Here is a 14,240-nt window from a genome sequence, read left to right as displayed (position 1 = left end):
GGCCTTGACCAACTGTCACTTTGCTCGTTTAAAAGCCATAATGTCTCCCTCTGTCTCATGGATGGGCCAAATTCTCTTGGCGGGCAAATCAGAGAAAGGGGCGGTAACCTCACCCCATATGACATCATAAGGAGTGAGATTCCAGATCGGCCCATCTGAGCTTTAATTTTCTCAAAGGCAGAGCAGGATACCCAGGGCTCAGTTTACACCTATTGCAATGTCTAGCCTCTTTGGGGGCATATGCGGTCTGGGTGAATGCATATTAATGTTAGAAAACCTTACAATGTGACATTTTCATGCAATGGGACCTTTTAAAGACGTCATGGGTGTAATGGTGGAAAGATTATAGATAAAGAAAGTGGGACTGCTGCAAACTGCCTCAGATTAGGATACATAAAGTAACATCTGTTCAGAATAAGTGGATTTTAAGTGTAGTGTTAAATATATTTGTCTATCAAAGTTATTGTGGGTGGTTTGTCTGGTGTCCTCTTGCTAAATTATTGTGGGATTCAGAGCTCACATTATATTTGCTGTTTTAGAACAACAGTTTTTTTTAAAGAGAATTTGTTGGTCATTTTTAGGCCCTTAATTGACAGGACAGCTGAAAACATGAACATTCTACCAAATGAGCTATCCAGGCACTCCCTAGCACATTCAGCCTTGAAAGAATAGTTAGACATTTTGGAAAATACAGTAATTTGCTTTCTGGCTGAGAGTATGAGAAGATTAACACCATATCATATCTCTCTGTTAAAAATAAGGCTACAGCATCCGCTTAGCTTAGCACAAAGACAGGAAACGGGAGGGGGGGGGGGGGGGGAAGCTAGTCTGACTTAGTCTAAATGTAACAAGCTCTGCCTACCAGCACTTTTAAAGCCCACTAATTGACATGTTATATCTTGTTGGTTTAATCAGTATAAAAGCATAAAAAGAGAACTGGTCATTTTACAGTGGGTCATGTGCCAGACTACTTCTTTGCTGGTAAGCAACAACCAGCAGAATCTTACTGTTCAGAGCCAAGAAATAGTCTGGCTCAATAAAAATGAGCATGTTTGTTTTTGTACAGAATAAAAATGCAAGATGTGACCGTTAGTGATCTTTGCAGGCTGATTTTGTTTTTACAATTGGACTGAGCCGGGCTAGCAATTTCCCCCTGTTTCTAGCCTTTATGCTAAGCTGAGCTAATTGGCTGCTGGCTGTAGCCTTGTAATCAATGTACAGAAATGAAAAAGGTATCAATCTTCTCATAAAACTCTGCCCCATAAAGCGAATAACCACATTTCCCAAAATGTTGAACTGTTCTTTTCTGAAAACTACATTCTCATATTCCCACAAATATTGAAACCAATCGTAACTGAGTTTTAATTGTTTAGTTAGTCAATATATTGGAAGATCTATCAATCAATTTCGGAGTTGCAGCAGTTGTGGATTTTGATGGCAGGGTTGGCTGTTTGTTCACATTTGCAGACTGGCTTTCTCAGTGGATCAAGCTATTGTGCCTGTGAAATGTGGCTATGGTAGAGAAACAATTACCCCTGTCAGCAGTGGGCTAAAATTGACCTTTTTCTATCTCAATTGATGCTTTAAAAGTTTACTGCATCAAATTGTTTTTGTTCAAACAGAAAAGTGTAATGTATTGGCTCTACTCCACCATGCCTCGTCCAGCTCTATTCTCACTATCAAAGACCCCCTGTGATAACGGGTCTCCCCGGTATTGTTATCAGTATTCCACTCTTAACGTTGTTTACCTGAATAAAACACACGGTTGAGAAGAAAAGTTCATCTTTACTCGAGGGAGTGCTCCTTTGAATCTTTCAGCTTTCTATACATTTTCAATCTTCTTGTTATGAATATCTGTTCCTGAATTTATGTTCCTATGTCCTTCTGACTCTGTTTTCTCTCTTGACTCCTCTTAACTCCCCTTATTCTGTTACAAATTTTTTTTCTTCTTTTTTTCTTTTATTTTCTAGGTTGCAGGATCTCTGGGCAATGTTCAGACTGGACTCAAGCAGCACCTGGAACGACTGGATGAAATCTTTTCCACAAGGCAAGACTACCTCCAAGCTCTGCGCTTCATGCAGCTGATGGTTAACAACGTCATTCGCGAGATGACCACTCTGCCTGATATCACCAAAGCAAATGTTGATTTGGCAGCCATTGCTGATCAAACAGCTTTAGTTGAGTATTACAGGTAGGTGGAGTTTTAGTTACTCTCCTGGGATGATTTACAGTATTATATTTAATCTGTGAGTGGTTGAAATAAACGTGCCTCTCAGAATAGGGCTGCAAGTGATCCAGACCACACACAGAGCAGATGGAATTTTATTGATCTTCCCTCCGGAACACAGACCGGAAAAGCTATTTTCTCCTGATTGCTAAATAAATGAAATCTGGAATTGCATGGCAGAGTGGCTATTAGACCATAAATGAACACTGCTCAGAATTGATTGCAATTATTGTTATTTTTTTATTTTCTTTGATTATTTCTGGGGCTTTCCCCTTTATTAAAGTGACAGTGGATAGACATGACATGGGAAGAGAGAGAGATGGGGATTGACATGCAGCAAAGGGCCGGAGCTCCCACTGGGTGAGCTAGTGGTCTCCCCTGCATTTATTACTTTTGATGTGGTTTGAGGATAGTGTTCTTTTCAAAAAGGAAGCGGGAAAAGTATTGAGGCCAAAATTGAAATTCAATAAACAGAGAGAAAATAATAAACCCAATCAACAACAAAGTAGTCCAAATGAATAAAATATCCAGCATTCATTTAGGAGGGGGATGCTAATTTATGAGGCTCCAAAGGCTGCTGCTTCAAACCCAGAGTGTAATTTGACATGAGCACATAAAACTTCATAGTGCCGTTAAGCCGTAAAGTTTCACATTTGCAACCTGTTCATTACAGTACTGTAAGAGTAGTTTGAACTAAATTGGATGGAAAGACTCACAGGAGATAGATTTAGGGTAGTAAGGTACCTTCTGCAGAAGGATTTGTTTGACATACATTATGGACAAAATGTTTATCAGGAGACACAGCTTATTTGGATGAGCAAGCCCTGTAGCAATCTGAAGTTGATGTCATCTCATCCTGTCTGTCCCAGTAGGTTTTGGATTTAGTAGAAGTAAACTGCAAAATGTAAAGCTCTCATTCTGAAACACATTTAACATTGAACTGCTAGTAGTTCTTTAGTTTTAATTTGACTGATAAAACATAGGTAGAATCCTATTTGTCACCACCTGAGACTTTTCATTTTAGAGGTGATAGTTCTTCAGTACACACTATTGACATTGAGCCTATACACTTATGTAACTGTGTGCAGCAAGATGAATAATAATTCATTATATTGCTTAGTTTACTTGTTATGAGTCTTGTTTCCTTGTGTATGGACAGTTTGCCACTGGTTATACACAAGGCAGGCTCTCTGTCTGTATTCTCTTAAAATAGCAATAGTCAGCAGACGGCAGTTAAGTGGCAGTCAAGTTAAGAACAGTAACTGTCGGTACTGAAAAAAGTGCAAATAGCTTAGGGAAAAAAGCAGAGATTTCATGATTTTATGACCTCAACTGTACGTCTTCCTGGTTGGCATGCAGACTGTGTAGCAGTAAGTGCGTGCCAACACAATACTGTAACAAAAACGTCTGCTAACTCTGTAGTCATGGTCTTATACTTTTCACTGATATGAACTATGAAGCCTAACATAAATAAAAAAAAGAAATGAGAGGATTATGATTTTTTTGCTTAATCTATTTGTTTGAGCATTAAACTTTTGACTAGATTTAGGATTTCTTTTGTAGGCTTTATAACTTAAATATGTCTTCATACTTTTTAAACTTCTTATTAAAGCAGCTATTGATAGCAAGTCTCTGCTTTCTGGCATGACCCAGCACAAATAACCACAGTAGTTTCACTGACGTATTCCCATCACTAATTTAATGCATACATATTCCCAAACGGTGTGTTGTTCTATCCTATCGTGACACCAGATCTTCTTTTGGACTACATTTGCCACTTTGTGCATTCTGACACAAATCTCCTGGGTGTTGATAGAGTTTCATGCAGCCATTGAGCTAGGGACGGCCTGTGGCAAGGCTTTATTGATGAAAAGCAAATGTTATGGCCAACCCAGGGTTATTCGAACAATGGAAAAAAATGACACCATTCTGTTTATCAATATTATATTCTCCTTTCCCTATTCTATTTCTGAATTCATCCCTGTGCCTGTGCTCAGAGCAAAGTTCTGTTAATACAGATAAAGTAAAGTAGAGTCTCTTTTAGTGTTTATCTCCATCCATGTGCCCTTCTTTGTGAGCAGAGAAATTACTTGTCTACATTTTGTTTTCAAAATCTAATAAAGTACATTTAGACTTCTTCATATAGCATGAGTGAATTATGTTCTGTTGTGACCTTGGTGTACAGATTTACTACAATTTTGCAGGTAGTTCACAGCATGTTGATATCAATAATACAACATCTTTAGAATTCCCTGTTTGTGTGACATCCTGAACATCATTGTCTTTATTTTGCTTTGTCATTGCTAAAGATGTACCGTACAATGCTAACAGGGCTTTTGGAGTTAAGAATGAGTCATGAGCATTCCCACGTGTTTGTGCGGACACACACACACACACACATACACTTATATATATATATATAAGTCCAGGCTGACTGTAGGCCAATTCTGTGAAAGAGGTTTTCAGAGCTTGAAAAATTAATGCCTATGGATTTCTGGTGTTGAATTATTAAGCCAACAGGCTGGAAATTACCTGAAACAGATGGGCTCTAACTAGGAGACAAGAATACAGATATACAGCGCACACAGATCTCACACATTTGGTCACGAACATATGTTGGGCCAGCCCTTCCTGAGGCTTGAACATAAAGTGTGCTGTCTGCAGGAGAAAAGTGATCAATCAGGGTTGCTTTACTGGTGCTTCATTTTTCTGTCTGTAGATGGCTGATCTTTTTGCTGTTGCTGATCCTGGATCTGGTCATCTGCTTGTTCATGTGCTTGGGGATGGCCAAGCAGTCTCGATGGCTACTTATCACGTAGGTACCCACAGTGTGTATGTGGATGTATTTGCTTTTCATCTTCTTTCTGAGGCTTTTTTCTTCTTCTTTTTATGGTCCATCTCTGTTCTTATTGGCCTCTGCCTGGATCATAGACCGCAGACAGACAAGGCACCAGTACGCCTCTGAGGCTCCATATAGGTCACTCCATTACCAGCACCAACAATAGCATTACATCTTCAAAAGCACTTATGATGACACTGCTCTTATTTCTCTGCTCAATGACTTGCCTTTCATTTCCACATATAATTAAAGAAAACCGTATAGCATGCTCAATCAAAACAATTTTCTGAAAGTAATTGTCATATTTTTATATCAAAATGGACAAAAACCACTGTCGTTCTCGTCCTCAGAACAATAGAAACATCATTAGATTCTCAAGCTGTGAAAGGAATGAGAACATCAGGAGTGGGGATGTTGGATTTATTAATTCCAACCATTCATTTAAATTAACACAGATGTCTGACAAGCAAATCCACAGTCCAGACTTTCAATCCCGTTTGCCCAATTTAGTGCAGCCTACGTGTCAGTGTTAGCAGCTGATGCCCAGGATCTCACTTTACATCTCTCTCTGATGGGTCTCACTAATGTCTATTGATCGCACAAGCAGGATGAGTCTGCTCCCTTAACTAATTATTAAGTGCTCTCAGGCTACTTTTATTGGTGCTTTCAAGAAGGTCCTAGGAGTGCGTTGAGAACAGAAGCCTTCTGCAACCCTTTTACATCCATCATGGGGCCATTCCTTCTCTTTTTACTGGTTTATTCCCCTCTAATTCACAGTACTTTCTCTAGCTTCTGCCGACGGGTCAAGAAGACACTGTGGTTAATAGTTGGACATTTTGGGGAACAAGTTTTTTTATGTCTTTTTTTTTTGTCATAAACCACCTTCACAATGTTAAGACCCTGTTGAACTCTTCACTCTTTCGAGACAGAAGGCGGCATATGACACAAGAGGTCGACAAACCAAAGCTTGTGACAGCTTTTGATTGACAGTGATATTGTACAGTGATTGGCAGCCACGAGTGGCAGAAAGTGCAGCCAGTTAAGATGTTGCTGGCGGAATCCAGCAGAGCAGAAATGACAAAAGACAGAGACGGAAAGTCTCCCGACTTATCTTTAGTTGTGGCTCTGTGAGACCTCTATTGAACAATGTTTTTGCTCCAACTTATATCTCAATAGAATATATTGAATAGATAAAAGAGTTTTTTATAAGCGCCAGACCTAACAAGTGAAATCAGATAGAAGTCATGAGTTAATTTACCTTTTATATTACCCCATAATACAGTGAATTCCAGTCATATCCTCTAATCCACAATGCACCAGTACAAAGTGTTAGTTGGGCCTCTCAGGCAATTCCCAATCAAATGCCGAAGTGAATAAATCAAATTAACTAGGCGAAAAAGAGCTGGAGATCATCGGTACAAAGACAAACCGTTTAATCTGCTTCTCTCCATGTGTCTTTGTCTGTGTCTGTATCTCCCTGTCAACCCCATCCTTCTCTCTCCCATTTCATGTGTTCCTCCAGGATCATGGCTTTTGTAGTGCTGTCTATGATCCTAAGTTGGGCCTCACTGGGAGCGGGCACTGCTACAGCTGTGGTGAGAAAACAATGTATTTTTGATGAAGAAAAAAGTTTTAATTCTTGCCGAAGTTGGTTTTTATCTATGGATTCATTTTTTAAAGTAAGTTGGTTAATTTTTTAGAGTTGCACCCAAAGACATCTTGGTGGGCGGTGGTTGTTCTTGTATTTAGTATAAAGTACTTTTTTTTTTTTAAATCACCAGATTTCTACTTTCCGAGGGTTTTACTGTCAATAAGTGTGTGTTCTTTGACATCTTTCCTGGTTTAAGGCGATCTGGTTGTTATGTTTAGTTTACAGCAGGCGCTTTTCTCTAGTCAGTCATGCCGTAAAGCTGATTACAAGTCCCTTGCGTTTTAGGTTTATCAACCCTTAGCCCTGCCATTGTAAACAAAGCTGTTTCTCACATTAATTACTAGCCTTGCTTTCTTCAAAATCTCTACTTTGGTTGTGCTCAGCTTCATTTGTCTTTCAATCCTCCTTATTTCTGACCGATTGTTAACTTTTCCTGTCTGTACACCATGTGTTCAGCACATCTGGGCTTAGTGTGTTTAATGGACCTCCTATCAGGGGCACAGTCTGGGGTACAAAGAGTAAACCCTTGCTTCCAGCCTTACTCCATCCCCACTGTCTCCTCTTCTCGATTTCCTTGCCTCCTGTAGATTATCCCATCTGTGGATTATCCCAATGGATTTCACATCTTGACAGCTGTTCTAAGTGATGCAGTGTAGACAAAATGAGAGTGGGGAATGGCAGCTGATTTAAACCTGAAATTAACTACACAGACGTGAAATGGAGACCTCTGAATGGAGAGCTTCTCTGCAGTTGTAAAACCTGATTACCAATGCCTCAGACCGTGTCTGTGGCTTAGTTTAGCCTGTTATAGTAGAACATGACCCTGCATTAAAATCAAATAGTTGAGTGTAGCTTTTCCACAGCATGCATCTCTCTGTCACTATAAGACTGTTATGTCTCAAGTGAGCTGAGGTAAATTTGCTAACAAATTGTACCTGCCTTGTTATTGATAAGAAGACCAGTCCTCCACACAAAAGTAGATAATAAAAAGCATGGGTCTCCATTAAAATAATTAGAATTTGGGAAAGTATGCAAAACATGGTAGTCAACTTTTTGCACCTGTACTTCATTACTCAAAAATTGCATGGTGCAAACACATGCTGCATTTGAAAGGAAGGTAAATGACGATGGTGTCCTAGAAAATGCTCATACGTTTATACATATTTGATGAGAGGAAGCATAAACAAAATCAATTCAATTTGAACAGCAGCCTTTGATTTTCCCCAACTGTTAATTATGCATGCACATGGAAAATGACTAAAATATTTCTTTTCCTTGCCCTATTGCCTTCTGGCCTGCACAGAAACTTCATGACCTTGACCTCTGATCGTTTATGCATGCACATTAGCTGGTCTCCATGGATGAATGTTAGAGCATGAACATATTTAATCCATGGTCAGCAAAGCAAGCTCTACATGGTCAATATAAGTCTGTTCCTACATGCCACGCATTTTTTATGTTTGCTTGTATTATTGTGTTTACGTGTGGTGCTGTAAAATTGAACATCTGTGGCCATTTGTGTGAATACTTTCTATTCACAGGCTCACTCACTCCGGGATTAAATGGTGATTAAAAAAAAGTAAAATAAATAGTTTGTGTTGTTGAGGTGTCTATAACTGCCCAATGCAAATTCAGTTTTACGCAGTTGCAGTACAAGAAATTTAATGTAGTTCATGACTTGAAGAAATACTACACTCTTACTCTTACTCTGCACTCACTTGCAAGATTACAGTATGTTGTTGTTTACCTACAGGGCACCAGTGACTTTTGTGTGTCTCCAGACAAGTTTATTGTTAACCAAACCAAGGATTTCCTCAGTGCAGGTAATTTGTCCACACCAACAGAATTGCACAGATACCAGCTCTCTGTAAATGTATATCTAGACACAATTCTTATCTCTCTCTCCTATCTCCCTATTTCTCCAACCCTCCAGATGTTGCACACTATTATTTGTTCTGCAGTCCGAATCTACCAAACCCTTTTCAACAGGTATTGACAAAATGTTCAAAGTCTCAGCTGTTTGCTTACACATGAAGGTATTTACTGAGAGTCACACACTGGAAAATGTGTAGCTTTTTAAAATTGGTTTTTCCCTGTTAGATGCCAAGCTGCTAAACAATTATTGGGCCATAATCGGATCAGTTCTGAAAAATGAGCCCCCAACACCAATTTAATTACTTAAAGAGATAAACTTTAATCAAAGAATATTCCTTTTTTTATATTTGTGGGTCTCAAAACATTAGCTGTATTTTTTACCCTGTGCATAATCTCTGCCTTGGGGTACTTTCACGAGCAATATCTCTTAGTTATTTATTTAATTTAGGGTGTATCATGCATAAAGACAGCTACTGTTTAGAAGCAACTTAAAAGATTCCAAAGAAAGATATAGAGGAACTAAGAAACCTTCTTTCTATGTTTAAAGACATCAGCCTATTACTTCTTACATTGTACATGACTTTGCAAAACAAGATTTAGAAGCCCCACATTGCAAATAAGCTTATTATTGGTGCTTGAAATGCAGGTGCCTTAAAAATTATCTCAACTCAACAAATTATACAACTGACTGTCACACAACACCTGTTGTGTTGTGTTGTGTTGTGTGTTGTGGCAGGATACATATGTTATAACCTTGTATTATAAGCACCAAACTCCAGTTGCTTTTCATTGTATTTGTTAATAAGAATTGGTTTACATCTGGATGTCTATTGTTGAAGCTGTAATTGCTCTGAAATCAAATTTTGTAAAAGTCAGTGAACAAGATCATCTTACTGTATTTGACCAGGCGCAACAGGATGTTTTCAAATGTATTAATGAAATGAAGAGGTCAGCCTCCATGATCAACTAAATTGTAGAGCACAGAATGTGAATTTAATGGCCACCTACCACTGAGGAGGCTGCTCACCTCCCCACTACACACAGTTCAAATTGCATTGCATCATGTGATTTTAGCTAAGGCTGTAAATGTGATCCTACTTCTTCTCATGTATTGTATAATATTTGTATTGTGTCAGGATTTCTTTCATGAGCAGTACTGTATCTGTATTGCATGTATTGAGAAAATCCGTAGAGGATTAATCCATGACCAATAATTATTAAAACCCACATGCTTAGTTATCGTTACAGTATCCATTTAGAGATTAAAATTATGCCTGTTAAGTAGGTAAGGATAATCTTCTCCTCTGATGACCTAGTTGATATAAATATTGCTCTTTTGTTTGGGCTTGAGATTGGATTGGGGCGAATGGGAGGAGGGACAATATTTGGTGGGTGACACGGTTGGTGGCAAAGGATGATCTGTCTGGAAAGAAATGTGTTCTCTGTAAAGTGCATTATAAAGCCTTCTTTAACACCAAATTACTTGTTGACATGCTGCTCCCAAACAATGCACTCTTTAATATCATCCTCTCTTTGTCTGTGCGTGTGATGTTGGTGGGCAATTGGGTTTTTACAGTCTTTGACAATCTGCCAGCGTTCTCTGACCACCATGCAAATCCAGATCCAGGGCTTGCTGCAGTTCTCGTTGCCCACTTTCCCCACTGCTGAGGTAAGTGGCTGGCTGATGGGACTATTACGCCAGACTGTGGGAAAATGTGTATCATTCTCTACTCTTTTTTTTTTATTTCACCTCTTTATACAGAGAGACCTGTTGGGGATCCAGCGACTGCTGAACTCCACAGAGTTCAGTCTCCACCAGCTAACAGTTTTGCTCGACTGCCGCGGGCTACACAAGGTAAGGTCAGATTCAGACTAGGATACTTTTTAATGGGGCTGCTTTGTAGCATTGCTCTCATCCACTAAGAGGACCACCTTGGTGGATTAGCCCTACTTATGGGCTGTTGAATGGGTCTTATTTGCTGCTGTGATTGTGACATCAGATGTAGGCTTTTAGATACTGTATGACGATTGTAATGTTGTCTACTGCACATAGTCTAGGTGTCAATCTTTAACAAATGCATAGAGATAAGGTAAGATTGAGGGTGGGGGTGGGTCTGTCACATGAAAATATGAGGATGCTCTAATAGACTTTAGATAATGTTCTATAACAGTGACAGCACACACAGCCATGCAGATGTCAAGACCGTTCTCTGAGCTTGTTGGTCATTACTCAAATATCGATATAAAAGCAAACTGCATTTGTAACATGCATGTTAGCTGAGTAGCATGATGGTCCCAGCATTGGAAAAAAAGACTACATTGGGTTTATGTGCACAAAGTCTCTGTAAAGCTTTGCATTTCTGTCAGTATCTCTGCTACAGTAAGACAGGAAGTTAACCTTTGGAATAGAGATCTAATGTTGTGTATAGTTCTGATTGACACAATCTGCCTTTTAAATTACTTTAATGACAGTCAATTAATTTCCCTAGAAAGTGATATAAGCAAACATGTTTTTGTAGTCCATCACTGTGTCCATGTCATGTTTGTCTGTAAACCTCACAACTGAAATTGACATAGTTGTAAACTTCAGTTCATGGATTTCATCTCTGTGGGTTTAGTTGTAAACACATAATACATTTCAGTTCCCTTTGATAAACTTGTGTATTTGTGAAAGATAATATTTTTACTGGATGCTAACAATAACTGACTGTACTATATGCGCCCATTTTTCTAGGACTACCTGGATGCCCTAATGGGGGTGTGCTATGATGGGGTGGAAGGGCTCCTCTATCTCTCATTGTTTTCTCTGCTGGCTGCCTGCGCACTCTCTGGCATGCTGTGTGCGGTTTTTAGAGTGTGGACACTAATAGGCAGCAGGTCAGAACCAAGCGACCCCCTTATCCCATTATGTACTGCCCACAATACACAAAGTGGTAACGCATGCACTCTTTCTGTTCCTGTGTGTGTGTGTGTGTGTGTGTGTGTGTGTGTGTGTGTGTGTGTGTGTGTGTGTGTGTGTGTGTGTGTGTGTGTGTGTGTGTGTGTGTGTGTGTGTGTGTGTGTGTGTGTGTGTGTGTGTGTGTGTGTGTGTGTGTGTGTGTGTGTGTGTGTGTGTGTGTGTGTGTGTGTGTGTGTGTGTGTGTGTGTGTGTGTGTGTGTGTGTGTGTGTGTGTGTGTGTGTGTGTGTACCACTTGCATGCAGGGACAAAGAGTATGACGATATAGATGAGGAAGACCCATTCAACCCAGAAGCACGGAGGATATCCTACAACCCCAGAAGGTCCAACATCCACAGTTTCTGTAGCTATACCAGCAGCCTCGGTAGCCAGGCCAGCCTTCATCCACCTCCGCAATCTGCCTCTAATATCATGCCACCTCCTGAATACATGTAAGATCAATTCGATGATGACAGTATATTTGATTTAGTGTGTTTCATCTCTTACTTCCTTTCTTCTCACCATCACAGGAATCAGTCTATGCTGTTCGGAGGGAGTCCTCGATATGAGAACGTACCGCTGATAGGGAGAGGATCCCCACCTCCCTCGGTGCGTTGGCCCTACGAGGCTCTAGTGTCCCTAGTGTGATGACTAGGATGGCACTACTGACTTCAACACTAACAGAAAGCATGCATGGCTGCACCATGAACTTAACAATACTTATGCACAGCATAGAACCTCACACTGTAAACACTTAGAGGGGAAAGTTAGCAAGTGATAGACTGCTCTCTGCTGGCCATTGACTTAAGTGCATACATTTTTTTAACCCACCTACTCCAGAAAATACACACTCTTGCTACTAAGCTTTTCACCACTGCCTTGGATTGTATTTCAAATTTTTACAAAGTAATGTTTGTTAAGTGCATACATTTACGTATGTGAGAAATAATGTTTTTTGTTGTTGGATAAAGACAGTGCAAGGATCTAGTGTTTAATGGTGGGCCTAGTCTAAGCATGTGGTGTGTCTCTGGAGCTAAAACTAGATGATATATTATGCTGGTACATCCACAGTTAAAGTTTCTTTTAGGTGAAGTTTCTCTCCCGTTAAGTTTTCTGTTTGCGTGGCTGACTCAGTGCTTGCACAGTATTCACAGTGTACCAAAGACTTGAAACCACCTTTTGAGCAAGAGGAAGAGAGAGAATGTGGACCATTGTTTAAAATTTTATTTGTCTCTGCGAGACACATTTTTAACAAACAATGTTTTTTTTTATTTGTTCGTGTAGAGAGAGATTTTTTTTTTTTTTTGGGGGGGGGTATGACTCAGCTCCTCAATGCATTCTACTCATGCTTTTTTTTAACCAGTGTTTTGTAACTAACCTTTTTACTTGTTTTCAGTTCTTTTACTCACACTTATAAAAACCGTAAGTTTCCCATTGTCTAACTTCTTACTGATGTTTTAAAATTTCATTTTCATTCCACTCCTTGAAACACACCTCTAACCAAACACCCCCTTGTAAAGCTGCATACAGTACCTCAGCTTTTAGACCTTTGACTTTCTGGCACGGTAATCCAAAGAGTGTTTTATGTGAGTGTAACGTATTCTGTGACCCCTGACCCATGCCCTCTGTCTGCTCTTTAAGTCCCCCACTACATTAACGTACCCTCCGCTGGTTTCACAACCTCCTGATTACAGACCAGCTCATAATTAAAAGAAATACTAAAAGAAATAATGTTTAATTTGATTTTTAAATGCTGTTGTTTACATGCAGATGTGCTAAATTGTGTTTTTCAATCATTTCTCTTGCAGTACTCTCCCAGTATGAGGACCACTTATCTAACTATGACTGACGCCCAGATCAGACACTTTGGGACTGACTTCCAAGTGTAACCTGCTACCTACTCAATCCGTTTTAGAGAAGCGCTGTCTGAGACGCTGGGTTTATACTAAGAAGGCTGTCTTATTGGCATAATCTCGTTGTTACAATCTGAGACATTAAAGCAGGCAATATGAGGTATTTGCCGCAGTAACACACCAAGGCAGTGCTCAGAAAGCCCTGCATGCAGTTCTGAACAAAGACAACCTGTACAGGTTCCTCCAAAAGACTTTTGTGGAAGTTGTCATGATGTATAGAAAACACTGCTGCCACAATATATACATTTCTATAAGCCAAATCAAGAGCCTTTGAACTGATTTGATGAAAAAAAAACGTTTTTTTCTGTATTCTGGTGGCCTGCAAGGATCTGATCATCAATACGGTCATTTGGATGACTGAATATGACCCACAGAACTTCCATCATTTTGATTTTTGCTAAATCCCTACTCTTTGGCACTTACTTAATTTCTTCATAATCTGCCTTTGTGCAAGTTTTCATGGTGCTAAATGAAATCTGACACCATATTTTAAACTTGTATTAATGATAAACAAAGTTAAAACCTTACCAAATATTCTAAGTAACTGCCACAGGGTTATGCATTTCATTTTTCTATTCTACGCACTATGACTTCCTCATAAGGGATGAGTCAGAAAATCGTAGCTAAGGTTTATCATTGTTTTGCTACATTTGTAGACCATATAGCAGTAGCATGTGGGTACATTTCCCTGGATTAAATAAGCACAAGAGAATGAGATTTAATTCACTTTCAGGAATTTATCACTGTGCTGTGACACAGCTGGTAAAACAATAACTGAATTTGCAGAAGTTTAAAGTTG

General features: G+C 39.4%; 1 protein-coding gene across 3 annotated transcripts in view; it reads left to right on the top strand.

The window, feature by feature from the left end:
• The window catches only part of ttyh2l (tweety homolog 2, like), a 25,048-nt gene extending 11,312 nt beyond the window's left edge, over positions 1–13,736 (top strand). The window contains exons 4-15 of one of the 3 annotated variants that reach the window (XM_034894676.1): positions 1,971–2,191; positions 4,947–5,042; positions 6,589–6,661; positions 8,471–8,540; positions 8,651–8,706; positions 10,169–10,261; positions 10,355–10,447; positions 11,327–11,469; positions 11,795–11,980; positions 12,059–12,137; positions 12,938–12,950; positions 13,337–13,736. In XM_034894676.1, coding sequence (XP_034750567.1) covers positions 1,971–2,191; positions 4,947–5,042; positions 6,589–6,661; positions 8,471–8,540; positions 8,651–8,706; positions 10,169–10,261; positions 10,355–10,447; positions 11,327–11,469; positions 11,795–11,980; positions 12,059–12,137; positions 12,938–12,950; positions 13,337–13,377 — 1,164 coding nt within the window. In that variant the 3' untranslated portion in view covers positions 13,378–13,736. Of the gene's footprint in view, positions 1–1,970; positions 2,192–4,946; positions 5,043–6,588; positions 6,662–8,470; positions 8,541–8,650; positions 8,707–10,168; positions 10,262–10,354; positions 10,448–11,326; positions 11,470–11,794; positions 11,981–12,058; positions 12,138–12,682; positions 12,751–12,937; positions 12,951–13,336 lie in introns of all 3 variants that reach the window. The other 2 variants (XM_034894674.1, XM_034894675.1) reach the window with 2 other exon arrangements.
• Positions 13,737–14,240: the final 504 nt, after the last annotated feature.

Source organism: Etheostoma cragini, chromosome 15, assembly GCF_013103735.1.
Source record: "Etheostoma cragini isolate CJK2018 chromosome 15, CSU_Ecrag_1.0, whole genome shotgun sequence".
NCBI classification, from domain to species: Eukaryota; Metazoa; Chordata; class Actinopteri; order Perciformes; family Percidae; genus Etheostoma; species Etheostoma cragini.
Note: the sequence above shows the minus strand (reverse complement) of the source record. Positions and strands in the feature narration are given on the sequence as shown.